This window comes from Xiphophorus couchianus, chromosome 4 (genome assembly GCF_001444195.1).
Source record: "Xiphophorus couchianus chromosome 4, X_couchianus-1.0, whole genome shotgun sequence".
NCBI lineage: Eukaryota > Metazoa > Chordata > Actinopteri > Cyprinodontiformes > Poeciliidae > Xiphophorus > Xiphophorus couchianus.
Genome location: NC_040231.1, coordinates 33,543,264 through 33,570,979, shown reverse-complemented (window position 1 = coordinate 33,570,979; position 27,716 = coordinate 33,543,264). Strand labels below are relative to the sequence as shown.

The window sequence follows — 27,716 nt, the reverse complement described above, 5'->3', positions numbered from 1 at the left end:
ATGTTGTGGTCCTTAATCACCCTCTCAAAGCACTTCATAATGATAGATGTTAATGCAACGGGGTGAAAGTCTTTTAAGATGTGGTGGTATGGTTTACCTCATACCAATATGTTAAGAAATTAGGAATATTTGTCAGTACTGATGTTGATTATTTAACTGAAGACTTTCAGGACATAGGCCAAGAGTTTCTTAGAAATCAAATTATGGTCACCCTTGTCAAACCACTTCTGAACTATTGCTCAACGATCTTAACTTCCATTTCTTTATATATTATCAAGTCAAACTCTCATCCATTTTCGAATGCTAGGGAGCCAATTCAAGCTCTCTCAAGAAATATTATGTCATAATAAGATATCTCTTAATTGTACGATACCTAGGTCATAATTGTGAGATAATATCTTATTATTAAGAGATATATGTTTTTTTCGGAGTGGCAAATAGGGGCTTCCGTCGTTTCTGCTCATCACTTAAGGCATTGAGACAAAATGCTGCAAATGGTGAACAACAGAAATTCACAGCTGGATTAATTGTTCAATCGAGACATAACTTTAACTCTCTTCTTCTTCTTCTTTAGATTTTAACGGCAGCTTGCATCCAATTATGTTGCACTACTGCCCTCTATTGACTCCTACCACCTACTCCTCAAAGACTCTTAAAAATCCCAGTGTTTTTTAAAAAACGAAAAATCTTCTTTTTCCCCTCAATATTATTCAGCTGATCGATCACCTTCTCAAATTTCAATTCCCTACTAACACCTAGTTCTGTTTTTAATAATCTTCTTTGACTTTCGTATTTCCTACATTTAATCAAAACATGTTCCACTGTTTCTACTTCATCACACCATCTACATAAACCAGTAAGATGTTTCCCCATCTTAAAAAGAGTTCCGTTTAGGAAACTATGCCCAGTTCGTATTCTATTTATAATTATCTCTTCCCTCCTGTTTAATCCTCTGATCCTTTCTACATCGACTGTATTTTGTATTCTAAATAAATGTCTTCCATTTATTTCATTTACCCACCTATCTTCCCATATCTTCTTGCTTTCTTTCCAAATTATTCAGATTTAGATAACTTTATTTGCATATCAATATCATCTTTTTTAATTGTCTCCTTAGCCAGCCTGTCTGCTCTTTCATTCCCCATAATACCTACATGAGCAGGAGTCCAGAATAATACAACATTTTTATTTTGTTCACATATCCTATGATGAACCGCCATAATCTCATATAAAATATTTTGATGATTTTTTGTACGTCCCTTTCCGATACTCGTCAACGCAGATAGAGAGTCACTACAAACTATTATTTTATTCCTATCAGTTTCCTCCACCCATTCTAAAGCTACTAAAATAGCACCTAGTTCTACCACAAATACACTCAAATAATCAGATGTTCTTTTTGAAATACTAATCTTTAATTCAAGAATCACTACAGCTATACTGGTTGCTTCACTTTTAGGGTCTTTCGACCCATCCGTATAAATTTGCAAATATTCATTATATTTATTCTGCATTTGATTATAAAATTCTTGGCAAGTATCTAATGTTTTCCTTTTCCTAATATTTGTTAGTGTTCTGTCTACATTAATATATTTCCAAGTCCATGTCGGTCTCAAAGGCCACAATACAGTTGGACTAAATTCCTTATAATATACATTAAAAATGTTCGCTCTATTATCCCCAACCCACCCAAAACTATCCATTTGTTTCTTTCCTCTTTCCCAACACTCTCCTAATAATTTCTTAACTGGGTGATCTGCATTATGTCCTTTTAAACTTATCCAATAATTTACCATTAGCTGCTGTCTTCTAATGCATAATGGCATTTCTCCTGACTCTACTTGTAATGCACATATTGGTGTTAATTTAACTGCCCCTAAACATATTCTCAGTGCTCGGCCTTGAATAACATCTAACTTTTTTAACCTAGTTTTAGCTGCTGATCCATACACCACACTTAGAGACACATATATATTTCTAAGGGAATCGAAATTTGCACCCCATGTCAACCCAGCTAAACATCTCATAATGTTTAGAACCTTTTTAGTCTTCTCCATAATATGGTCTATGTGATTTCCCCAAGTTAGTTTCTTATCAAAAACTACTCCCAAAAAACGAAACCAATCAACCCTTTCTAACTCTTTCCCATATAAACACAACTTTTTATCAACCCCTATTTTTTTATTTGTGAAAAACATTACTTTTGTCTTTTCAATTGAAAATTTAAAGCCCCACTTTACTCCCCACTTACTCACTTTATCTATACCTTCCTGTATTTTAACAATAAGATGGTCCACATTTCTTCCCTTTTTCCATAATGCTCCATCATCAGCAAAAAGTGACTTACCAAAACCAATGGATATTTCTTTAAAAATATCGTTGATCATAACTGAAAATAATGTTGGACTTACCACACTTCCTTGAGGGGTTCCATTTTCTATTTTACATATTTCCGAAAACTGGCATCCTATTTTAACTTGAATATTTCTATCCCTTAAAAAATCCCATAACCAATTAAACATATTACCTCCTATACCTATCTGATGTAATTTAATCATTAACCCTTCCCTCCATAACATATCATATGCTTTCTCCACATCAAAAAACACAGCAACAACAGTTTCTTTATTAATCTGAGCTTTTCTAATATCATCCTCTAAACATAAAATAGGATCCATTGTTCCTCTCCCTCTACGAAAACCACTCTGATAAGGAGCAATTAAATGTTTTGACTCCAAATATTGTGTCAATCTCTCATTCACCATCCTTTCCATCAGTTTACACAGATTAGATGTTAAAGCTATTGGTCTGTAATTTACAGGGTTACTCTGATCTTTCCCAGGTTTCTTCAACGGAATAATAATAGCTTCTTTCCACTTACAAGGCAGTCTCCCCTCCTTCCAAATCTTATTGAATAAAATTAATAATTTATTTAAAACAACTTTAACTCTCATAAACTCTGTTTAATTATAACACTAAACCGGTTTGCTGTGACCAGCGGGTTTTTGCCTGGCGTGCTCACACCCTAACTGAAGTGGTTCGTGGATAAGGGAGGCGTGGTTCCGCTGACCCGGTGCTTCCGCGTTACTTCCGTGGAAAGAGGGAAAATAAAGCATTCAACATAGTGGGTTTACACAGACTACAGTGGATTATTCCCTCCATGTTCGGTCCTGAGCTGTAGACTAAGCGTCTAAAACCCAGTTAGAGCCGAAAGAAGAGTTGTAGTCATGGCGGACCGAGAGGTCGGGGAACTAGAAGACGAGGTGGAACCGCAAGGCGCTGAGGGCGGAGGAGGTACGTGGAGCCATGTCTGGTTCATCCAGGAGAGACAGCGGCCTAAGGCTACTTTACCTCATACGGAACTAAACACACAGACTGAATGTCGTCTAGTAATCTTCAGTTGTCTGTTTTTCCTCTATGTTTTGTTTCGGACTTTAGTTAACCAACTTGTCCTAAACTTCCTTATCTGGAGTGTTTCAGGCCTTCAGTGAGCCGCGTTTTACCAGGTTGTGGCAGAAACTATTCACACTGGCAGAAAGTCCTGGAACTTTAATCCGACATGCTTAAGAATAGATTTTAACAGTCAAATTCTAGGAAAGATGTGCGGGTTGGAATATTATGAACAATGTGTTCTGCTATTTTATTGAGCCCAAATAGAAATAGCTGTAACTCATAAGGTCTTTCAAAGAGTTGTAGATAAAACTCTTTGAGTTGTATCTGCCCACGGCCCACTGGCTGGTGGACAGGTGATCTGGTGGATTTTTGATCCACAGATCATTTTTTGCCTCTTTGCTCTGCCAGGTTTCAGGAAAAGACCAGAACTCCTCAGTGTAAATTACCTTGAGAAATAATGAGATTTGGTTATGTACAATAACAGGCTTTAGTGCTGAAAAATGATCAAATGTTACAAGCCACACATATCATATAAATGGAACAGATACAGAGTTACTTTAACCGTCCAGCTCTGGGCCACACTCAGCTCACCTTATGGATGTAACCAAGTGAGGTAAAGATTGTAGCGAGTTTAGCTTTTATTCTTCTCTGCAATCTGTACCCTCCCTAAATGATAGTCTAATCACTTTCAGTCTGTTTATGTGTGACTGCCAGCAGTCACACATAAACATGTAAGCTGCAGCGTGTGCGTGTAAGCAGTTGAATGAGGCTAAAAGAGAGAGGAACAGAGAAACAGAGAGGAAAAGAAAAAACCTACAACAAGGGTCTTCTGTAGCAGTCTGTATTACAGCGAAGCATCTGAGTGAAGGTAGTGGCATTTTTTTTGTCAACCAGTCTTATGATGAGGACACTCCAGGGGGAAGGAGAGGGGTTGTCCATAATTTTCTTGACGTTAAGGCACCAGATCTGCATAACAGTCACCTGAGGATTTAACTGGGATCATGAGCCTGCCTGATACCTGGAAAAAAAACAAAACACTTTGGCTCTGGTCTAGATCAAAATCTGCCAAAAATGAAATATGACTTCTAGATTTCTGCCACACCTGGCCCAAGTGCAGAATTGAGCAGCTGTGAGCCATGTTGTTTTTTTTTTCAACAACGAGCAGATAGTTTGTCTTCTTTATCTAATCTGCAAGCCAACCATGCAATAAAGGCAAAGAAGATAGGCAAAAAATTTAAATCGAGTCATACATCAGATCCATGAAGTTGTTTGTGGGGAACTACATAGAAATTGATGTGAAAGCCAAAAGGTCTGAGGAGTTCTAAATTGCTGTTTGGAAAAAATAAATCGGTCACTTTGGGGGATAGGAGTTTAATCATTTTGTTTTTCAATATTGTCAGTTTGGCTTCATTAATCTATCCCACTCAAACATATTTTGCCTGCACAAAATTAATTTATGGAACATTCAGCACACAGATATAATTTGTGCCATCTTTTTTGGCTTTAGACCCAGAGCATCTAGATGTAACGGTGCTGCACCATAATGTAATGAGGGCTGGAATTATTAAGTTCTTTCCATATTAATGATTATTGACATGATTCTTTCAGATGTCTTTGACGACCCCATCTTGGAGCAGGGCGTGGTGGTGCTCAGAGGGTGAGTCTTATTCTAGGCATACTTCCACAATGACTTCCTCAATGTTTGTTTTTATTCCCGGGAACATTTTATCCACCTTTTTCTGGGTGTGTTTCCACTGTGGGCTCTAGAAGTCTGCTAACAAAAATCTGCTAACAAATGTACAGAACAGAACCAGAACCAAACTCGGTTACCAAATTTTCTCCTCAGTTATATCGAAAGCTTCAACTGGACTCTGGTTCCTGCAGAGGGATATGCTATGACATATGACATGAGATCATATGTATTAACATATGATCTGATGTTATGACGCCTCTCTCAGGAACATGGCGTCTATAAATACTCACTGGTCTGACTTGTTTCTTCCTGCTCTGGCTGTTTGTTGAGGATGCCTCTGAGTAGAGTGAAATTGAAAATGGAAATTGAACCATACATTTTATTTTCTCACTCTCCAGCTTTATCCACATCCACTTCATTCACACTAACTCGACAATATATTCACGTTTGAAGCAGCAAGTCCCAACTTGAATTTGATAGACAGTCAGTGGAGGGAACTAAATATGAGATTAAGTATGATTTCTCAGTAGACTCCATGTGTTTGTGGTCAGAAGACCTCCCTGCCACCACCCTCATGAAGCAGTGGCGGAGCTGGACTCTGGTTTAGAATCCTGCACTGGGATGTTTCTGCATGTGTCCTCTGGCCTAACGCATGCAGGTTAGGTTGATAAGTTTAGTTTCTCTACATTGCAAACGTCTCTCAAAGTTATGGATAACGTTAAGATCATTCAGTGAGCAGCTGTTGTATGGACCGAAATGCCTTGTTGATATCTAACAAAAGTTTGATTCTTTTGTCTTTGGTTAAAAATTAACCATAAACACAACATTTTAATGAAACGAGAATAGTTGTCTGATTTCTGTAGAAAATGATCTAAACATTACACGGAGCTCCCAGTTTAAAAAAAAGATAAAAAAAACAAAAACATGCAATGTCCTAAACTGTTCAGATTGAGTATCTTTGCCATGTTTTGTTGAGCCAATCTTAGTAAAATGTCCAGCATGACTATGCTTTTGTATTACTAAACTGAATACAAAAAATGTAGTAGATTAAAGATGAGTATATTTTATCCTTAAGATTTAGTAAAGGCCTCAGTCACAGGAATAAAAATTGAACCCTACATTTTATTTTCCCATTTATTTGCATAAACTGTGTGTTGACCCTATTTGCCAATGGGTGGTATGTGTTCCAGGTACGTGATAGAGCGTATAAGCACGGAGGATCCTGGTCGCCATGTCAACTCTGTGGATCTGGGAGGAAGGCCACATGAACAAGATGATCCAGAAGTAAAAGAAGTGGTGGATCAGCTGCTAAAAATAGCAGACGAACTGAACAGAAATGTAGAGTTCCAGCGGTAAGCACTGCACTGAGTACAGAACCAACTTATTGCATCAGTATAGCACTGACTGACAACAACTGCTGCCTCAAGGCACTTTACGAAGCAGATCTAATTTATTTAAAGAAATATTTAGTCAAGTCAGTCTAATCATAAACACATTTAAATCTAATGCAAACTTCTGTGAAAAGTGTTTGCTCCCTTCCATATTTTCTATTTTCTAAACTCAAACCTATTTAAATGTCAGATGGTTTTTAAATGAAGGTGTTTATTGTTCAGAGAGAACAAAAATCTCATCTGAACACTTAGGACAATTTATTGAATATGAGTGTATATTGTCTTTTTGCTCATGCCTCAAAAAAAATTAACTCTTATGAAATCAAAATCAACGTAGCTGACTTTGAACCTGTCTGTAGAATTGGGTTGAATCCATCTTAAGGTATCTTGAGGCATTTGTTTGAGAATTGATGCTGCCAGTGGCAGTGGCCACTGGAAGGGTTGCCTTTTCAAACCACCACTCCACCCATCTCAGGTATTGTGTTCTAGGGCAAGACACTTCACACGCTATGCCTGCTGGTGGTGCCGATGATTCAGTGTTCCTTCTGTGAGTCTGCCCCAGGGCAGCAGTGCATACACTGTAGACTAGCCTTTTCATGCCTGAGTTATTATTCTTAAAGTCAGAATTTTTTTCAAAAGTGTTTCTAATTCCCTTAAGACATAAAAAAGGTGGACAACATGCATGTACGTTTTTAGGTAAAATAAAATGATGCAAGGTTGATTATTGTACTTTGTTCAGATTTTTCCCTGGAATATTGCCCTTCATTGATGGGTGATTTTGTGTGTGTGTGTATGTGTGTGTGCGGGGGTGCGCGTGTCTGAGTTTCAGTGTGCGGATTGTTCGGTGCTGTTTGCCATACCTAATAATCCTGTTTTTCTCTGAATTTTTCCTCCTCCCAGACTGATCAACCAGGTTCAGGGAAACTGTGCGAAGGAAGTCTTCATGATGGTGGCCAGGAGCATCTTCATTGATGGCATTAACTGGGGCCGGGTGGTGGCGCTCTTTCATCTGGCTTATAGACTCATATACAGGGTAACTGATCTAGTCCATTCATTTCTGTGTCTGACTAATAGCTAACACAGTCTAGCTGAGATTTTCTCAAAATCCAGGAAAAAGTCTGATTAAAGGCCCATGATAGGAGAGATTTGTTAGATAATATATTTAATATATATAAGTGAAGCTAATCCAAAAATGACTAGAATGCAGGATATTGCTGCACTAACACTGGTATCGGCTAACGTCAGTTGTTTTTAACATGTCAATCAGTTCGATAGATAAAACTGGACTGATATTAACAGTCCAGTTTTATCTGGGTTTCTGGAAGTGAGAAGAAGAGGATGGCCATGTGACAGTGATGCAGCAAAGGTTTGTGGGAGTTTAGCTGAAGCATTGCAGCAGTGGTGAAGTCAGTGGTGTGGTCGTTTTTTTTCAAGGTGTCAAAAGGATAGTGAAATAAATGTATACAATATCAGTTATCAGCCAAAACAGCAACATTAATAACAGACCACAATCTTGGTAAAATTGACACATGAATACAGAATGTTTCTAGTTTAGTTCATATTCTCCACAAGGAGGCAGCAGTTAGCAGCAGAGATGTCAATGAACTATTCAGAAGGAATATTTGTCTGTATTTTATCATTCCCATGCTGCACAAAAAGAATAAGAGTGTTCGCATTGTTATTTAGCTTTTGTTTATTTGCTGTATTGTCAGCCACTCCTGAGATCTGAACCCTCCAGCAGGACGCTCTCAGGGTGGGAAAACCAGTCATAAATATTACAGGCACTTAAAGCAGTGTCTCATTCATAACAAAACTCCCAACATTGTATTTGATGTGTAGGTCAGACAGAAACATAAAGCCTGCTCTGACCCATTCAGCTGTTTCTTTTCCAGGCCCTCACCACCAATCATCTGGAGAACATCAGGATGGTGATCAGCTGGGTCCTGCAGGTCATCAGGGAGCTGCTGTACCCCTGGCTGGTGCAGCAGGGGGGTTGGGTGAGTGACTGCTGCCTCTGACATCATCATAAAGTGTTGCTTTAATAGGCCAGAGCCTCTAACCTGCTTCCTCCTGATGCTTCCAGGTTGGTGTCATCCAAAGCTTTCCTTGGAGGAACGCAGCCATTGTTGCTTCAATTGTTGTCGTAGCAACATTTGTTTACTACAGAATGAAACACTGAGACCTCCAGCTCTCTGCAGGACACTGATGAGGACACTTCCTGGGGCTTTTACAATAATTTCTATCCAGCAGCCAATAGGAGGCCAGCTGCTTTAAACTGAGAACAATCCTCTCCTTCTTCAAGTCTCTCTGACTAAAACTGACTTTCCTTGTCAGCATCACTCTCTTCTGTTTTCCTTCACCGGCAACTCTTTGGAGCTACACCAGCAGATTTTATAGCTGCCATGCTGGAGGCAGCTTAACCTGTCAGATGTGATGTTAGTCATCTGAGCTCTGAGTCAGATAAGGGTTTGGTTCTTAGAGGACTCGAAGGAACCTGTAAGTGTCAGGAAAGTGCCTTAAAGCGATGCTGGCTCTGACTGTGAGCGGTAGGGATGACTCATCGTCCTACAGCCAGAGGGTCTCTGTCGGTGCAGCAGGGCGCTTTACCTGCTGCTCAGTTTGTTTTGTCAGGAGCTGGAAGAAACACCAAAGATTAGTGCTGAAAATCTCGGGGATATTTTTTAATTATCTTTTTTTTAATGAAGATGTTTTATTCATGAACAGAACCCATGTAAGCTTTGGGTATGAGCCAAAGCGGTCCCAGGTCCTCTGCAGATCCGTCTTCTGCTGACATGTTTTCTGTTGCAGACAAGATCCTAAACGTTTAATGCAGGAGTTGATCGGAGAATTGAACGGCAAACACAGATCGTTTCACCATGGAGTCCAGTGGAAGGACAGGATCTGGGCTCATGTGCTGATTTTAGTTTTAACTGAAGCCTGCAGCAGAAATAATGTTCAGTGATTGGAGGATTCCTGCTAACTGCCTCACTGGAACCTTAACCTGCCAGGTTACGACACAGCCCTTTGAAAATGCCAGGCTTTATGACAGGAGGATGCTAAAGGACTGCAGCAAGCACGTTACATAAACGTGCACAATGTTAACTTTATTGAACCACCTTTTGATTCCAACCCTGTAGGCTGGGCTATATGGATTTCAAGTTTTGTCACAATATTTAATTGTGCTATTGTGAGAATGATAAAAGTTGTGATAAAACCTAATTATTATTATTATGTCTTTCTTAGGTAACTATCTGTATTAGCAGTCACAGCCCCACAAGCACAAATATTCTGTCCTATTACATTTGTAATAGGACGCTAGTCATAGAATCAATCAGTCAATCAATTTATTTATTTATAAAGCACCTTTCATACTAAAAGCAGCTCAATGGGCTGCATAAATGAATAAAAATAAACCCACAAATAAAAAAACCATTAGCCTCCCCCACATGGAAAAACTCAACTGTCTGGAAAATGTATAAAGGTTAATAAAGAAGCATGATTTGTATCACTAGACTGCACACAGTAACTGGATTTAATCATTAAAATTTTTTATGTTTATTTATATTCATTGAAAAAACAGTGGAGAAATTAGTAAAACATTTGGGGGCTTTAAACATCAAATGGAATTTATCATGACAATAAATCAAAATTCTTATGATTTTTACAAAAATGTAAAGTTGGTTCAACAAAGTCTTGCACAAGAAATGTCACATTAAGTCATAAGCGGGTATTATCACATACTGTAAGGAAGTTTTATTTGATGCTTTTTTTGTACCTGGATCTTCATCCAGGTACAAGGTGAACTGTTCTGTGAACTTTTTAGATAACACCGGTGTGAGGCAGTGGTGTCCCAACTTTGTCACATGGGCCAAAATCATCAAGTATTCTTCTTTAACAAAACCTAAAACAACCAAAATGAAAGAGCATACAAAAGGTTTTGGATCCAGTTGGAAAAAACAACTTGCTGTATTGCAGTCAATTGATTTAATAAAATTGGGTTGACCAGATTTAGCACTGGGTAAATGTGGCCTTGTTTACTATGCAATTAAAGACAATGCAAAATTTATGATTTATTAAAAACAAAACAAAAAAACTCAACTAAATTGAAGCATTTAAATTAGTTGGAAATATCAATAAAAAATAAAATAACTCCAAACAGTCCTGGCTCTGCAAGCAGTCCCTGGAATCAGCAAGGCAATAACTAACGTTATTACCCAGCAACAAATCAGCACCAGGCAGTGACCACTGATACAAGCGAGGCTGGCCTGTAGCTCAGCATCTTGGTGCCAACAGTCCACAGCTTAGTTGCTCAATATCACAGCAAAGTCTTTCTCTTTTTCCGTTTGTCTCACTTTGCCCTGAAATTAGGGGTGCACTGATTTATTAGAGCCGATTTCCTTAATTTTGGGAGATCTTTGATTGGCCAATTTTTACATGTGATGCTGATCTTATCCACCGATCTTATCTACCTCAACAAAGGTCTAGAAATCAACCACTGTCTTCAGCTCCCATGCAGCCCTGTCTGCACGTTTACAGTTAACAATTATGCAACTTTCTTGCTGTATTTAGCAACATTTCAGACAAAAAAACATTGGTATTGGCTGAAATGAGAATTTGCAGGTCAGGCTTTTTAAAAGATCGGTGAACGGCCAGAAAACTGCAATCAGTGCAGCCCTCACTGAAATGTTTCAGAGAACAATCCTGAGAGGCTTCCAGCATGATATAAAACATGTAGCTGAAAAATGAAATCAGCAGATGATTACTCGGGTTTACATCAGTGTATATTGCTATTTTATGCAAAACACTTACGGTACTTTTATTTCCACCGCGTTTCTTCAAGCAACCTTTTTTTTTTTTCATTTCTGCACCAGTTCAAACCCACATGCAGACCATGGGATGTCTATGATTTGATTTGCTGGAATGGCCTGTCCTCGGGACCCACAGCAGGGGGCGACAGTGTTCCATGTGATTGTCTGAAGGTCAGCAGCCCTGGAGGACGTCCTCATAGTGCTAGACTGCACAAGCTGGGTCTGGAATACTGAAGGAGTGACGTTGTGGCTTGCATGGGGTCAGGTAGTGGGGTGTGCAAATGTCTCAGCTACAACGTGATGTGATCATATAAAGGCATCATTGAGGGCCTTTTACCAACATGGAAGGCTGCTGCTTGATGTGGCCTGGTGAGCTGCAGTCACCTTCAGACTTTTGGATGGTTTAGACCAGGGCTCCTCAAACCCCGGCTTTGAGGTTCGGTGTCCTCATCTTTTAGATGTGTCCCTGGTGTAACACCTGAATTAATATACTGAATTACTTCTTCAGTATATAGTCAAGTTTTCCAGGGTCCTGCTGATAACCTCATTATTTGACTTGGTGTGTCGAAGCAGAGACATCGGGCCTCGAGGCCTGGAGACCCCTGGTCCAGACTGACTGCTTTACAACATGTAGTTGTTTCTCCCATGAAGCCACAGATCCATTCCTACCTGCTCTGCATGTGGCTCACTTGCATCCAGTCAGATTTCATTTCCTGAATGTTTCACTGTTGGAAAGTTTAAGATATTTATATGTGTATTTAAGTACATTGGGGGTAGAGGTGTAATGAATAGTTTTATCTTTAATACTATGAAGGAAAATGTTATTTGTTCAAATTATAAGGATTTAGCCTGTACTGGGATGAGTGCCTTATGTGGCCCTCTAGTGGCCCCTGGCTAACCTGGAGTCTGTTTTCTTCCTTTGGACTTTTCCGTATTCTTCCAACCAGATTGAAGCTTTGAAAAGTTTCTTCCATTCTATTTAGTGGTGAGTTTGGTTGCAATGTTACCTAATATGAAATAATTTGATAATTCTATAAATAAATATAACATGCACTGTGAATCTTGAGTCTAGATTAATGGAATATTTCTGTAGTCACAGATTTAATGCATTTATTTATTTACTAATATCAGCATATCAGCTATGGTATAAATGTCAACAGGTTTCTTTAAAGAAAATGAATTTTTTGTCAGCCTATAAAAACCTGCAGTGTGTTTTTTCCCAGTAGCCGTGTTACTTCCAAATCTGTAGCAATAGACCTAAACTATCAACTTTAGGTCTACAGTATATCATGTGTGTTGTAATGATATGCTTAAAACTAAAATCAGAAATGTTAATTTTGGGAGCCTTCTGGGGAATAAATTCATGTTAAAATTAATGGAATGTACAGAATCATATTGTGTTACAGTCTTTCATATTACAGGTCTAGTGTTGCGGTTAATGCCAGATGAAGTGCATTCCTCTGATTGCCTCATTATAAGACCTAAGCTTACCTACATATTTAATAAGTGAACCTTTTGTCTTCAAAGTCAATGTTAGAAGCAGGAAGATTAGATGATCAGCATAATTAATCACAAGTGTGCCCAGGCAAATCTTTTCTAGAGCTTAGTGAATAATGAAATATTGTAGAAGACTCTCAAGCTTTCTATTCTCACCTTAAAAGTGTGTTTGTAAGTTGTATTGAAGCTTAAGTGCCTCTCTGCTTTCATCCAACCTCGTTTCTGTTTCTATTGTGCTCAGTGATGAAGTCATGAAGTAAAAGTCCTGATAATTGTTTGATATTTAGCAGAGCCAGTTCAGATGACTTAGTGTAGATAATTCTTCCTAATTCTGCATTAGATTTTTTTAGAGGTGCTATTTCTGTTTGTCATTTGGACATGGATGACAAACTCTAAAATGGTATTTGTAAATACCATTTTAGATATTTTTTATTTAGATATTTATTTAGATATTTTTTATAAAGATATTTTTTTATTTTTGAATTAATCCTTATTTTAGGGCTAATTAGTCATATAGAACAAACTCCTTGTTAGACAGTTATTTTTTCAAGTTTACTAAAGTATCTTCACTAGAAACATCAAAAATACTTGGTATGATTCTGTTTTTGCACTATGTAACCACTGCCATTGGTATGATGTACAGCAGGGAAAACACTGTTATGTTTATGTGGCATCACAACTTAGTGAAGGGTAAAGATAAATATTTTCATTGCCCTTCTCTTAATATTAAATTAGCTAATAATGTAATAATGACAGATTTGGTTTCTTAGTTTCTTGTGTGTTTTTTAATTATAATTTTCCTCATGTGTTCAACACTTATTGATGAACACATGAAGGATGAACACTTGGCTTTGTCTTGATTTTTTTGTATATCTGGATTGCTTTGGTTGATGTCAGCGTCTGGGTTGGATTTCATCTTAAAAGGAGAAATACATTTACTGTCGTGTTCAATATTTATTCAACCAGTTGTAATTCTGTTGGTTGTAATCTAAAATCAAATGTTGTAATATAATGAAAATGCTTAGAAATTCTTATTTAAATATGTTTTTTTTAATGTCACAAAGTACTGTCACATCAGCTTACAATGTTTAATTTCAACAATTTATTTTGAAACATGTTTAAACACTTTCACTGTTGAACATGTGCACACATCCAGTACAAATGGAGGTAAACACTAAAATTTAAGACTAACATCATTTAAATAACTAAATAAATACAAGTATTGTAAAACAATACTTTTGTCTGGAGAACTTACTAACTCTTGGTATGATTGTGGTTCTGGTTTTGAAAGGACCAGAACCCCAAAAGATGCATTTTTCCTTCTGTGCAGTTAATAGAAGCATTTTATCAAAAAAACCACCAGATATATCATTGACTCTCTAACATCAGCGGGTGACTTATCACACATAGCACTGAAACTATCAGATGAATGTTGTGCAAGTCTTTTCCTTTGCCAGCCGTCCACTAACGCAGCGGTTTATCAGTGCACTTTAGTCACTGTTTCAGAGCAAACATACTTCATGTGGAAAAAGCTTTTGGAAGGATGGAAAACTGAGAACACCTCCCATGTTTGTTGAGTGGGTGTAAATGCAGGTTGGAGGGTTGAACTCCCTCCAGGTGTCGGCCTCCACTCTGCATGCCTCGCTGCATCTCCGGCTGGACAGCCACGCCACCAACATTTCTATGCGCTGACCAGTCGCAACTCCTGTCTGTCCATGAGTTTACAACATGCAGGAAGTAGTGCTTGGGTGTCCCTGAGCACATCCCTTCACAGCTGTTTCGGACCAGCCGCTTCATCTCTTATGGAAGCTGGGACTGTGAATTATATGAGAGAGCTTGCCAAAGGAGGCCACCATGTCCACAGTCTCTTGTACTTTCTCTGGACTGAGCTGATCAGGAACATCCGGCTCTGTGGGGACGGCCTGCTGAAGGGTGTTTAACCTGGGAAGAAAGCGGGCCAGAGTTGGAACACCACGGTCTGAGCCGCTGTGTCTTTGCTGGTTGTTTCCCAAACTGAGGAGGGCTCCATGGCTATCAGAGGTGTAGACGTTGTAGCCGTCTGCCTGGATCTGTTCTCTGAAGGTGCAGTCAGCTCTGCTGTATGTTTCCTGGAAAAGATCAGGGATATTCTGATGTGAGCTTATCCAAACATGTTGAGTTTACATCCAAACGTATGTTGTGTTGTTTGACACAAAAGATCTGTTAGGTAATACATTTATTTGGAATTCTGGAATTTCACAAGATCTTTCTTGATCTGCACTAATTAAAGTTCATAGTTGTTTTTTTTTCATTTTTATTTCTGTGTTTTTTATTCATTTTATTTTTTAGTTTCAACTGAGAAGAGTTACACAATAAGGTAGAGATTAGGAGCTTCCTGAATAGATGTACTGTATCTGTCACTGGCTCTGTTGTATTATATGAAAATATATTATCAATAATCTGTTTACAGGCCTTATGTGTATATATATGACATTAGCTCCCTTTATAGAAATGAAACAACAGCAGAAACAAAATCACTTATATGGTCCTCTAGGTTCTTCGATGGTTGTTGACTTTGGCGAAAGACAGCAAGCCAGAGGCCAAGGTTGTTGTTGCTGCTGCAGGGCCTTTCATTAAGCTTTTTACTTTGCAAACACATCCTACCCCATGCCGTACTGGACAAAGGTTGATGAACCTGTGGACTGTTTGAATGGCTAAGTAGACTGTTGTGTTTTACAAATATGAAAGCTGATTGACAACATGAGAGAGGACAGCTTGGGTCAGCAGATATCTCTCTGGAACTTTATTTGTCAATGTTCCAACACTGTACCTTTACCACTTTTATACAAATTAGTAAAGTATCAGTAAAAACTGGTTCTGAGGCAGTGCTTCCCTTTGCTGGCTCATTTCACACCACATGTATTATTATTATTATTATTATTTCCTACTTCATCCATTTCTTAAATTAATGCAAACAAAATAAATATTTTTTGGTTTCTGATTCGGTGGGGATTTTTTTCAACTGATTGGAAATAAAAGGTGTTCAAGTATTATATGCTATAAATATACATATTCATAACATCTGAGAAAGTTCAGGACGACAGACCTCAACTCTAGATGCTTTCCAACTGGTAGACATTATTTACTGGAATCACATAATCCCATTTCCTTGCAGGGGATGCCAGTATTATCAAAATTGATGGAAATAATTGATAATCAAAGTAAAATGAATTGAGGCTTGGATGGCATGAAACGTTTTTTGTTAAACAGCACCAAAACTGCAAAAAATCTGAATGATCAAATATCTCAAACATTTAGTTGTTTAATTTGAGCTAAAATAGTGTAGAGATCATTTTTATAAAATAAGTTGCAATAAGCATTGTCATAATATATTTAATTTACCGTTTGAGTCATATTGTGTATCTTGGTGTGATATTAAGTTCAGCTTTCTGTCATTAATTTTCAAGTTGGCAAACGAAATGTGACGTAAGAGCTGCTCCTCTCCTATGTGCCGTTTACACATGGAAGCTGAAATCTTGAAGGAAATCAGGGATTCCACTGAATTCAGAACTACCTTACTATTATATTATATTGTATTATATTATATTATATTATATTATATTATATTCAACATTGTTTTTGTGTTTAAAAGATATTCATAATTTCAGTAATTTAAACATTTTGTTTCTCATTTTGTTTATAGACATAATCAAACAACCTCTACTTCTGTTCCTTCATTGATAGAGTGCATCAGAGAGGCTGGAGTCACCTGGTTCTGATAATTGTAGTTAGCCTGGCCATTTTCTCAGGACAAAATCAGCAATGAGCAAATTCAACAATATTTCCTGAGAAGCAACTAGCTCTGCAATACCAACCGAGGTACAGCAGAGCCAGTACCTCGGTTGGCTCTGCAAAAGCAAAAGGTTTTGCTTTAAAACCTTTTGCTTTTAAAGGTTTCTCTGTTTCATGTATAAAGAGAACACACCATGAGTCTCTCACTCAGGCAGGCGAGTCACCGCTTCCCAGCAGTTGAACTATAATTGAATCTGTAGACTGTAAAAGCCTCAAAGTAAAAAAATAAAAATAAAACCAATTCAAGCAAATTTTATATGAGAACTGGTGATGCTGCTGTGAAAGGCAGTAAATAATGGATACTTCAGAGGGATTTAGGCAGTCAGGATTTCATGACACAAACATTCTAGCCTTTGCACCTGAAATGCAACATCAACTGCACAGAGACAGGGATCAGTGAAATGCCTGAGGAGTGACCATGGGCCAACTACTACTTCATATATCTAGTAAAAATTTAAACTGGCCATATTGGTTGAAATTTTGTTGTTTATTGTTGGATTGTACTTTGTAAAGTACAGACCAAGCACATTGTGAGGTTTGGAAAGCTTAAATATATCGGGCAATTTGCTACTGTATCTGACTTGATCAGCTGTGTTTCGAATGTTTCTTGTCATAATGTGGTGAAAAACAAGTACTGTAAGTAAGCAATGGAAAGTTTTATTAAATAGATTAAAATACAAATTTTATTTGTGAAGAAGTAAAAGTAGCATCAAGAAAATGTGCAGAACTGAAAAATTACTCAAAAATGACAGTTTCGTTAAAGAGTTGAACTTATGTTAGATTGTACTACGTTAAACTCCCTGAAAGGCAGTTTAATTCAGTTAAAGACCCATTTTCCAAGTTGAAACAAATTTTAGTTTCTTGTCACTTTAAATGTCGTGCAATAAAAAAATAGATTAAAACATTTTAAAATTATTTTCTCTCCTTGTGGAACATTCTTTTTCTCAAGGATTAAAAAAATTGCAATGTGCAAAATTTGATGAATTCTGTATTTTTATCAAGTTTTTCTCACTGTAAAAATACATTGCTTTCATTTCTACACCAAACAACTAAAACACAACTAAAATGTCTAGGTCTTTTATTTATTTATTTATTTTCATGCCATTTTTGTTTATTTTTTCCTTCTCATTGAACACACGGAAAAAAAACTTTACTGTAGCAAAAATAACAGACTTTTTCCTTTTCCTGTGTGATGGATGAGAAGGAAAAAAAGACTTTGTAAATCATACAACCAAAGATTTTTTTCACTCGCTCTTCAGGACTTAAGCAAGAAATAGAAAGACTTTGACAAACCACATTTCCCAAATGTCATTCAGGCTTTAAGTGATAAAACCCCCCCACAACTCTAGAAAAAAACTGATTTTTTGCTTTAGAAATGAAAATATATATATTTTTATCGTCAGAAATGCTTAATTGAAAAACACAATTGATAAAATTTTGCACACTGTAATTTTTTTTATCCTCCCCAACAGTAAAAATATGTTCCACATGGAGAAAAAAAAACGTAAAAATATTCTAAAGATGTTTCTTTTCTTTCGCAGACTTTTTTTTAAAGCTGTATTTGACTCTAGTGGCCTTTATTTGAAGGTAGTCCGACAGGAAAGAGGGAAATGAGAGATATGGGGAAGACATGCGGCAAATGTCGCCAGGCCGGGAATCGAACCTGGGAGTACCACCACAAGGGCAAAAGCACAACATGGATCGTGCTTTTGCCCCTGCGCCACCAGGCACAGACTTTTAAATTGGAGAATAAAAGAAAATTTGACTAGACAGAAAATGGGTCTTCAAAAACCTTTTCCCTCTTTCCTTTCTGGGTTTCCATGGCAAGAGTTACCTTGGACACCTATGGCCCAATTTCAACCAAGATGGTCTCAATTTGAGCCTGGGTCATGGCTGTCACCATATATGGCATAGATGTTACAAATCACTTCATCAGAGGTTACTTTAAGTATTATGGTGGTCATTGGTGGCAGAATTTGTAAAGAAAGAGCCAGTGGGTGGAGGGCTGAGTTGAGTCAGACACAACTCCACTGAGTCGATGCAGTTACTCAAGGTCAAATGAAAAGTGTAGATAGGGGCGACAGTTAGTTTCAGGACACTTTGCCACTTGGGTCATAGATGACGTTTGAGTGACATAGGAGAGCCGAAGTTCAAGTAATTGCAACCAAAAAGGGGATAACTTTAAACTCTGCTGACATCTCTCCTTTACTGTTTCTGTCAGCTATAATTATCTGTTTGGTTCATTTTGTTAATGCTGTATTTAAAATTTAGTTTATAGTGATTTAATTAATTCCTAACAGACAGACAGATGGACAGATGGACTACTCTTATAACTTTTACTGAAGAGCTTACAGTTGAGTACAATCTGCCGTCGCTCTCCATGCAGAGGAAGCGTGTGGTTGCCACTCCTTTGATCACAACACGTCCGGGGCCAACAGGTTGGATCTCCAGCAGGCCTGCAGTTCAAATGTTCATGTGTGAAAAACCTTTGAATCTGTAATCGGCTGCTGCTACAAATTGTGCAAATGTTTAGACTTACTGTAAAGAGTTTGATCTACGGAACCGTGGATTTGTCCATCCTCACTGATCAGTAGGTGCAGTCCTGGCTTGGCTGCATACAGATGCCGGAGCCGGACCACCTGGCCCCAGCCATGGGTGACAAGTGGCCCCTGGTCTATCATTGGCATGCAAAATACTCCCAGAGTAAAAAGTTCACCAGCAATGCATAGAATGAACACAAACATGGTTTGTCAAATTCCCGCACAGTCCTGGGCCTCTGCTTTCCTCAGCTGGTAGTGGAGTAGTTTATCAGTTTCATCCTAACGCAACCCTTTTAAATGGAGTCCTTATCAGCTCCTGATAACCCTCTTTCCCAAAGGCAGTCCTCAGAAGCAGTCCACAACACACCCCTGCACGTCATCCAACTGAATGTGAGCTCTGGCTCGGCCCCCGACCAGCCCCAAAGCCAACCTTTCTCGCCTCTGAACTCATTCACAAACTTTTAGAAAAAGGTAAATACATTAAAAAATACAGTTAACTACATGTTCAACACATTTCATCTTTTACACGTAAATTCTTAAAAGTACATTTTTGCAACTGACATAAGTTTTCAATTTTACCCATAATACTTTTATTTTATTGTTTAAAAAAAAATACTTTATTTTGAATATTTCAGATCAAGTTCATAGAATAAGTAAACAAAGATGCACCTTTGAGTTTTTAATATGCAGTCCAGACACACAATACTCTTTCTGTTCATATGCAGGTTATCAGTCATAACGCTGTGACAAGTGAAAAGAAGAACCTAATATGATAGTTGGAGTGATAGTTGGTTGATTTTTTTAGAAGTTCTGCTGTAACTAAAAATCTATGCTAGATAAAAATCATACTGATAAAAATTTCTTGTTAAATTTTAAACAGTAGTATGTTTTTTCTTTTCTTTTCTTTTGTCTTTACTTTTTTTGCTTTTATTGCCCAGTAAACTATTTTAATAAACTATCAGTGATTCTTGACTAATTTCTGTCAGTCATGACAAAAACAGTCATGACTGACAGCTTCTTCCTAATGAAAAAGATGGAGCGACATGATGCCTTCTCCTACAGGGGCCTCCAGGGGGCTCTACAGGACAGCGGATGCTCTGAGGCACACACATTATAGAGCGCTTCACAGTTCACAACATAAATGAGAACAATTATAAAACAACAGAGGACATTGTCAAGACTCCCCATAGTTCATGAAAAACAGGCTGCAGAATGAGTATGATCAGTCTGGGTTCTGCTTGGAAACGATCTCCAACAAAGTGTTCTGATTAGATGACCTCAGACAACAGGAGGTGTACAGTCCAATGAAGTCAGTAAATCAGAAAGCAGACTATCCATGTAAAGGCTTAAAGCTTAAGATAAAAATTTAAAATGATACTTAGGCTTTTGGTCAAGCTTTTCATTAATGAGTACAGTTTTTGAGCCCGACAGGGCTTCAGTGATAACTGAATAGACTAGATGTTATCAATAAGTTATTCTATTTCAAAAACTCTATCATACAGATTATTCCTCTGACATTCCAAGTGTTTATGATTCTGAATTATAATGATTTTCTGCTTAATCATGACAGCTTTAATTTTCCTGCAAAATCTGTAAACTCTGCTGCAAAACATTCTCTTTCAGTTGTTAGCGGATTCTTTCCTCCAAGAGAACAAGACTTTCTATGAAAGTTTTTCAGTCAAAGAATAGTCAAGACCTATCAAATGTAAGCAATGCTGAGGTCCATGGAAAAGTCAAGAATACTGAAAACATGAGGACGAAGGTTCCGGCCAGATGAGATCACATACAGGCCATTTTTATTTAGATGAAGGCACCTATAATGGCCCAGTCAAAGTCCAGATTTGAATCCAGTTTAGAATTTGTTGTATGGCTTGAACATTTGGTATGAACTGGCTGAGCCTGAGATATTTTGCAGATAGGATGGGCAAAAAGACAATAGACCTTAGATGACTCAGAGGGGCTTGAACCTCTTTGTTACTGAAACCTCGTGCTATTTCCCTCCTAATTTACAGTGTTTGTGTTTGAGTTTCAGATGAAATCCCCAAAACAACATTGAATGTTTTACCATGAGTAGTGACAGTTCAAATAGTAAAAATAGGTTTTGCAAGACTCTCTAAATACTCTATGTTCTGCAAAATATACCAAGTGAGAGTAAAAGTTTAACATTTCTACTGTAGCTTTGCTTTTTACCTGTTTATGAAGAGAAATGAGACCCTGCAATCTGAAGATGTTTTTATTGCAATAAAGTAAAGAGCTGCATATCTGTATTACTGCTCCCTTGTTATTGTGCCTTCTAACAGGCTGCACTGTGCCTATAGAATCCATGTGTTTTCTGCTGAGGATCCCATTGCATAATTATGTACCAAAGTGCTTTCAAAAGCAGCAAAATTGCCAATTTTTATTTGTGGACAGGTTAAAGTCTACAGATTGGTTGGAATCCAAGCTGTGTGCTGAGACTGGGTCATTCCACACTCCAACAACAGGCTTCTTTCCTCTGTTATCACATTCTGGCCTGAACTTCCGCTGTGCTGCCTTCAATTTACATACAAGTTAAAGTATAATCTGAGCAAATATCACCATTCACCAAAATGCCCTCTTAGGCTCACTTCTCTAAATTTCACATTAAATAGGTCTTTATGTGGTCAGACTGATCCACTTTTAGAGAACACACTTTTCTGTGTTATGGTACAGAAATGACTCTGGCTGCATCAGCTAATGACATAGTTTGTATTTATATATATACATATAAAAAACTCTAATATGAATTCAGCTTCTGCCAGCAGCACTGTTATAGAAGCGTTAAGCAGCCTGTAACCCATGGCGGTTTGTTAACTCCTCCTGACAGTCAAAGTGTTTTCTCCCTGCATCACACGTTCTTGTAGTTCATTCTCCTCTTGGCTCCGTTTCAGGTTTTTCTGACCACAGCCCTCTTATTAAGACTTATTTCTTACTTGAAGCAGCTTTTTTGTTTCCTGTCCATGAACAGTCATGGAGGGAATCGGAAAACCAGAGTTTTCCATGCTGTAAGATTGTGTTGTCTTAGAGTTTTACTTGAACTAATGACTGTTCTGGTGTGGTCTGAACACACAATCCCAGAATATGTGCACCAGTATAATAAATTTTAAAAATATCTCTTCAAGAAAACAATAACTATTTGTTTGACTTGTCCAACATCTTCCCTGCTTTATTACCAGGTCCTTATAGCTATAGATCTCTGCATGATTTCCGCCACTAGATGGCTCCTGAAGGCATGTGAGTGGCACATGGGAGAAGTCATGCAGTGCAACCCTTTTGAAGCCATTTACAAAGTTCTGCTTGTTGCTTTTGTCAGATTAAACTTTAGCTCCACATAAACACTGATTGCTGCCTCACTTCTCTGTTGAACCTGTTGAGGCAGGCCAGCTTTACTCATCATTAGTGTGATGGTTACTCTTTGGACTCCAAATACCTATACCTACAGATGCTCATCTTAGCAGAAGAATGCATTTCACCACATGAATCCAGCTATAGATCCCCAGACAGACAACTGCAATCCAGGTGTGGTTTTATTTTTTTGCTTTTTGTCACTGGACATGTTCCTCTCATAATTCCGTTTAAAGACAAACTTTAACGTCTGAACTGTAGAACTCAGTGGCTGCAAAATAAATACAGTAGTAAAGTAAGGAGTGTCAGACACAAAATCAGTTATTTTGAAAATTGCTAAAGTTTGCTGATTTTGGTTGATACATTTAAACAGTTATTTAATTTGATAACAAAACCAGAATACGTCTGTTTGGTAAGACTTTATTTGAAGGGGTGTGCACAAGACTGACATGACACTGCCATAAACAAAATATAGCACCTGTCAGGAACATCAAGAAGTCTTCAGGGATATTTATGACTTTTGTCATTAAATGTCACTTGGTGACTAATTACACTTTTAATACAAAGTTGACATTGTTTAAAATGTCTTTGTTACATTAACTAAGTATTCTCTTCTGTCATAAATATGTCATAACAGGTATTAATGATCAAATCAAGTTATGTAAAGTTATGTATCTTTGTCTATAATTATTACTGTGTCATTTAATGTGAGTTTTAAATGTGACAATTATGAGACCATTATAATTGTTGTGCTTCTGCATAATAACAATAAAAGCTTTCTGATTATGTTAGTCTAATAATTATGTATATTATGTGTTTTGTTATATTATATTCAGTGGAATGTGCTTTGGTCTTGTATTAATTGTCTAGCAGGTTTCTTTGTCATTTAAAGGGTCTTTCAAATAAATAAGTCATATTCCATGGAATGTGGAGTTTTTGATCAATTTGCAAAAAACTTCAACAGTCACAATGTCATCCATGAAACAGCCAGTATTCTTGATGAAGTTAAACACCACATATGTCATTTTTTAGAGACATTCAGAATTTGTTTTTATTTTATCTGATGCTCTTGAGCATGTTCAGCCATCATACTACTTCAATCACAATCTCTATCATTGTCTTAGCTTTCTTGCTTTAAGGAAGATTGTTTTTCTCCCGAGTAAAAAAATAGTTTACTTGTGATGTGACCTGCTTCAGCTGCAGCCAAATGTAGGGACCAAAATAAATATGTACAGAAGCTATGTGGACACCTGTCCTGGTCTGGCCAAGGCCACAGTGAAACACAAATACCAACAAAGCTTCAGGCAGCAGACTTTGAATTTTAGTCTGGGCCCAGATATTTAAATGGTTCCATAAGAAAAATAAAATCTATAGACAAATTGTTGGATCCTGGATCCTGGACTGAAGGAAACCCTCCTAAAAGCAGCTTCATCTGTCCCTGGCCTGCTTTCACTCATTAGGTTCTTCTGGAAGTTTCTGCCTGTTAAAGTGAGTTGCTTCTTCAGGATGGATGCTAAATATTTAATGCAGTTTGCTCAGTTACCTACACACAGTTTCATTTCTGTATGCTCGATGAAATCTGACAGTGTTGTATCATAACTGGACTGTATGGGGTTGAATATAAATTAGAGTCTGTGAGTCTGGACATTAAAAAGGACGGAATACAGAGTTCCTGACATAAAAAAGGAAGAATATACATTTAGGTGTGGTTGTATGTGTATGTGTGTCTATTGCAGTGTTTCCCAACCCTGGTCCTCAAGGCACACTGTCCTACATGTTTTAGAGGTTTCCTTGGTTTAATGTGCCTGATTCAACTGATTGCAGTTCAACAAACTCATGTTAATCAGTCATCAATTGAAATCAGCTAGACTGAAGCAAGGAAATACCTAAAACATGCAGGGCTTTATTGTCATTGCACTGTCACAAGTACAAGCAACGAGATGTAGTAACTATATATATAACAAACTGCCTTTAGATGTTCTTTAAATGCTTTTGAACATTTCTTTCATTCAGTAGATAGAACAAAGCATGATTGAACTGAGAACACATAAACAAAGTGTCTCTCCTACGTTTTTAAGGGGAAGACCTCCATGAGTCTAGATTTGTGCTGCTGATGATTGGATCAGTTCTTATTCTGGTTCGTTGCATGTTTGGAAAATGAATCCCTGCTGTGCAGCTGGAAAGATTTTGTTTTTTATGTGTCTCTCATGTTGCTAAGCTCACCAGTTCACTGCACAATACTCCAGTCCTGAAAGGCCGGTGTCCTGCAATTTGTAGAAGTCTCTCTGCTTCTGCACACCTGGCTCTGATTAGCTCAATAACAGAGCTCTGTGGAGCGCGACTCCACGCTATGGAGGAAGTTTCACCATTTAATTCCAGTGTGTAGGACAAGGGACACATCTAAAGGTGGCAGGACTCTGGCACTCGAGAAATGCAGTTGGAGATCACTGTTAACACAGGATGGTGCTAAAAAATCTCAGATCAGTAGATCCAACGCAGCTGTGAGGATTGTAAATTCACCAATCACACTTGACTCTGCTCCAGCTGTTATGATGCTGCTTGGTTTTTAAGACACTGACCTGTTTCACAGCAGCAAATTGCTCTTTACACTAAAGTCTAAAATTATTAATTTAGGCTTAAAATAGTCTTTTAAATCTAACTTGTTGCATTTGACTGGAAGCAATAACATGAGTAGTCTGTGGAGGGACATAAAGATTAGGAAGAAGTAAAGGAGGCCTTCCAAACTCAAACAATCAGAGCTCTTCACAGGAGAGAATGAAAATATTAAAGACAAAACCCAACAAAACAAACAAACAAAACAAAACAAAATCATGGAAAAGCTGTTAAGCAATCAGTTTGATTGCTGTAATGACAATTAATATTTTTCTGTTGAGAAGGGATACATTGGCTTTATACCATTTTTAAATAAAATGGATGAATTAATACTTTCAGATTTAAATAAATTTAGATAAATAATTAATTTCCAAAGTGATACCATGTCTGCATTATTTAACTATTTTAGAGATCTAATTATTTGAGATTTCTGTCCCATTTATAATCACAACTTTGTGATTGTAAAAATAATTTTATGTCTACCGGTTTAGACGTAAAATTCTTTTCATCAAAAATGTTTTAATATTAATGCAAGGATCTCTGTAAAAAACAGTGTTTAAAATGATTTATACCATTCCCAATATTGAATGTGCCTTTATTGGTTTCCCAGCAACAACATGCTTTGGTTTACTTTGATGAAACTGCTGAGCAGCTTTTAACCTCACTGCTGTTATTTGAGTGACGTTTTCTGCAGTGGGATTCATGTGTTTGGGGTTGGACGGCGTCTTTGCTGTCACTCCAGTCTTCAGTTTTGAGATGAATTCTGTGTCTGAATCAGGACAGAAGTCTGGAACCAAAATGCTGCTTCCAGGTAGAACAAACATGTTGGTCAAGTTCTCAGTATGGGATTGTAGATCGTTGGTGGCACACTGCCTCTTACCTGTATTTCCAGTGCAAACAAGATGAAAGATGAGTTCATAAAACACTGTTCACATAAACTGCTATATCATTTTTGAGACTAGAAGAATGTTAAGAGGGCAGAAGTCTGATTTGATCTTGTGTTGGCTCCATCAAATCAGAGGCCAGACAGCTATCTACTGCAGGTAAGATATAAGCTGCTGTATGAATGTTATAAAAGTAGCTTTTGTAAAACATTTCTGAAGTATTGTTTTAGTTGATGAAGAAATGTTTTTAAAATAGTTAAAACTTCTCCATCAAACATACTGTGCATCATAAAAACTGGATTTGAAAGCTGGAAATGATTATCTCTCTAAATTAGACAAACAGCTCCAGTCCAAGGCGGCTCACACTAACTTTAAGTCTGCTGATTTTTAAACAAGCAAGTTGTAGTTGCAAGATAAAATATCAAAAGTATGAGTATGAATCTTAAACACTGGCCATCTGTATGTGACACTTACTGCCAGCCACACCTGAGACAATAAGTCTTAATTTGAAATTCTCTTCATTGTTTACAAAATTAGTACATTTTGTGCAGCAACTCAAGGACAACTCAGTCCAACATTCTGAGCAAGATACAAGAAACAATCACACAAACTATTAGGAGAAATATGTTTTAATTATCAGCAACCCTTGAGGTATGCGTTAGCCATGTGCACAGCACATGTAAAGGTACATTTAGAGACCTGTATAAAACTACAGGACAACTTATAGAATACAAATAGAAGATACAAAATTACTGTAAGACCACTTGAGATTAAGAATCAGTTTTCATCACTTTCCCTGAATGAAATTTGAAAAGCATACAGTAGGCAACATAACATTATACAGTTCACAGGCATGAAGAAACAATGTGAAAAGTAAAATTCAGCCATTTTACTATGCTTCACTCCTGATGCATCACCACATTAAAAGGTTCACTTTCAGGGATTCATAAAATTAGAATAAAACGTGTAATTCTTTTCTACTAAGTCACTCTAACTTTTTACGTAAAAAGTTGCTTCCTCATTTCTCTATGGCTATGATTTGGCTAGTTTATTCATTTTAACATTTCTTTCACTACTGTTAAATTCAAAATAAGATTTTATTTTTGACCAGAGACCTTTCAGGTGGAAGACTCAGATGTCTGGATATGTGAGTAGAACCTGTTGGTAGGGCAGAAATGATGTGATGTGGCTGAAGTGATTCTGTCACTAGCCACACTCAGTGGAGCCTGTGGCTCTTTTTGCTAAAGGTGGGCTTTGCCATTTGCAGCCTGCAGATTTAGGAGCTGGTCTGCTGTGCTGAGGCTGCAGCTGGATAACCAAATGATCAGGTGGGATAAAGGGCTGACCCACGGTCACTGGAGTGCATACAGGTAAACATGCTGCATGTCATGCAAAGCAGGGAGACTGCTGAGCAGCGAGCCCAGCTGTGAGCATCAGACACAGCATATGTGTACATATGCTGTTTGTACACAGCATATGTCCTTGAATACTGTGCTGTAGCAGGAGGTGTTTCAGGGGCTGCACACTGTAACTTTAGCACTTGTTTTGAAAGCTGAACTTATGTTTCACAGTTAGCCTGCAGAGTTCAGATCACTCTGGATTTCCACGGCAGGTCGCAGGATTGGCCTTAAGTCACTACAGAAACAGTTTGCATGAGATTTGTTTAAGCTATTTGCACCTGAATAGCTAGCGTGTGCATGCAG

The 27,716-nt window shown here is 37.7% G+C and overlaps 2 protein-coding genes across 2 annotated transcripts; one reads left to right on the top strand and one right to left on the bottom strand.

Annotated features, from left to right (window-relative positions):
- Nucleotides 1–3,056: 3,056 nt before the first annotated feature.
- On the top strand, nucleotides 3,057–13,188 carry LOC114143133 (apoptosis regulator BAX). The gene is made up of 6 exons (XM_028014930.1): nucleotides 3,057–3,294; nucleotides 5,002–5,050; nucleotides 6,277–6,438; nucleotides 7,378–7,510; nucleotides 8,370–8,474; nucleotides 8,561–13,188. Exons 1-6 carry the CDS (start codon nucleotides 3,228–3,230, stop codon nucleotides 8,654–8,656), a joined length of 612 nt encoding a protein of 203 aa, XP_027870731.1. The 5' UTR covers nucleotides 3,057–3,227; the 3' UTR covers nucleotides 8,657–13,188.
- An 84-nt stretch (nucleotides 13,189–13,272) lies between these two features.
- Nucleotides 13,273–19,442, bottom strand: fgf19 (fibroblast growth factor 19). The gene is made up of 3 exons (XM_028014929.1): nucleotides 19,153–19,442; nucleotides 18,966–19,069; nucleotides 13,273–14,890 (listed from the first exon to the last, which is right to left on the bottom strand). The coding sequence occupies exons 1-3, from the start codon at nucleotides 19,355–19,357 to the stop codon at nucleotides 14,576–14,578; spliced, it is 624 nt and encodes a 207-aa protein (XP_027870730.1). The 5' UTR covers nucleotides 19,358–19,442; the 3' UTR covers nucleotides 13,273–14,575.
- Between the last annotated feature and the right edge of the window lie 8,274 nt (nucleotides 19,443–27,716).

Coding starts and splice junctions, on each gene's coding strand:
- LOC114143133 (XM_028014930.1), top strand. CDS start 3,228: ATGGCGGACCGAGAGGTCGGGGAACTAGAAGACGAGGTGGAACCGCAA. Junction 3,295..5,001: donor AGGCGCTGAGGGCGGAGGAG/GTACGTGGAGCC, acceptor TGATTCTTTCAG/ATGTCTTTGACGACCCCATC. Junction 8,475..8,560: donor TGGTGCAGCAGGGGGGTTGG/GTGAGTGACTGC, acceptor TGATGCTTCCAG/GTTGGTGTCATCCAAAGCTT.
- fgf19 (XM_028014929.1), bottom strand. CDS start 19,357: ATGTTTGTGTTCATTCTATGCATTGCTGGTGAACTTTTTACTCTGGGA. Junction 19,070..19,152: donor CGTAGATCAAACTCTTTACA/GTAAGTCTAAAC, acceptor TTTGAACTGCAG/GCCTGCTGGAGATCCAACCT. Junction 14,891..18,965: donor ACGGCAGATTGTACTCAACT/GTAAGCTCTTCA, acceptor GATCTTTTCCAG/GAAACATACAGCAGAGCTGA.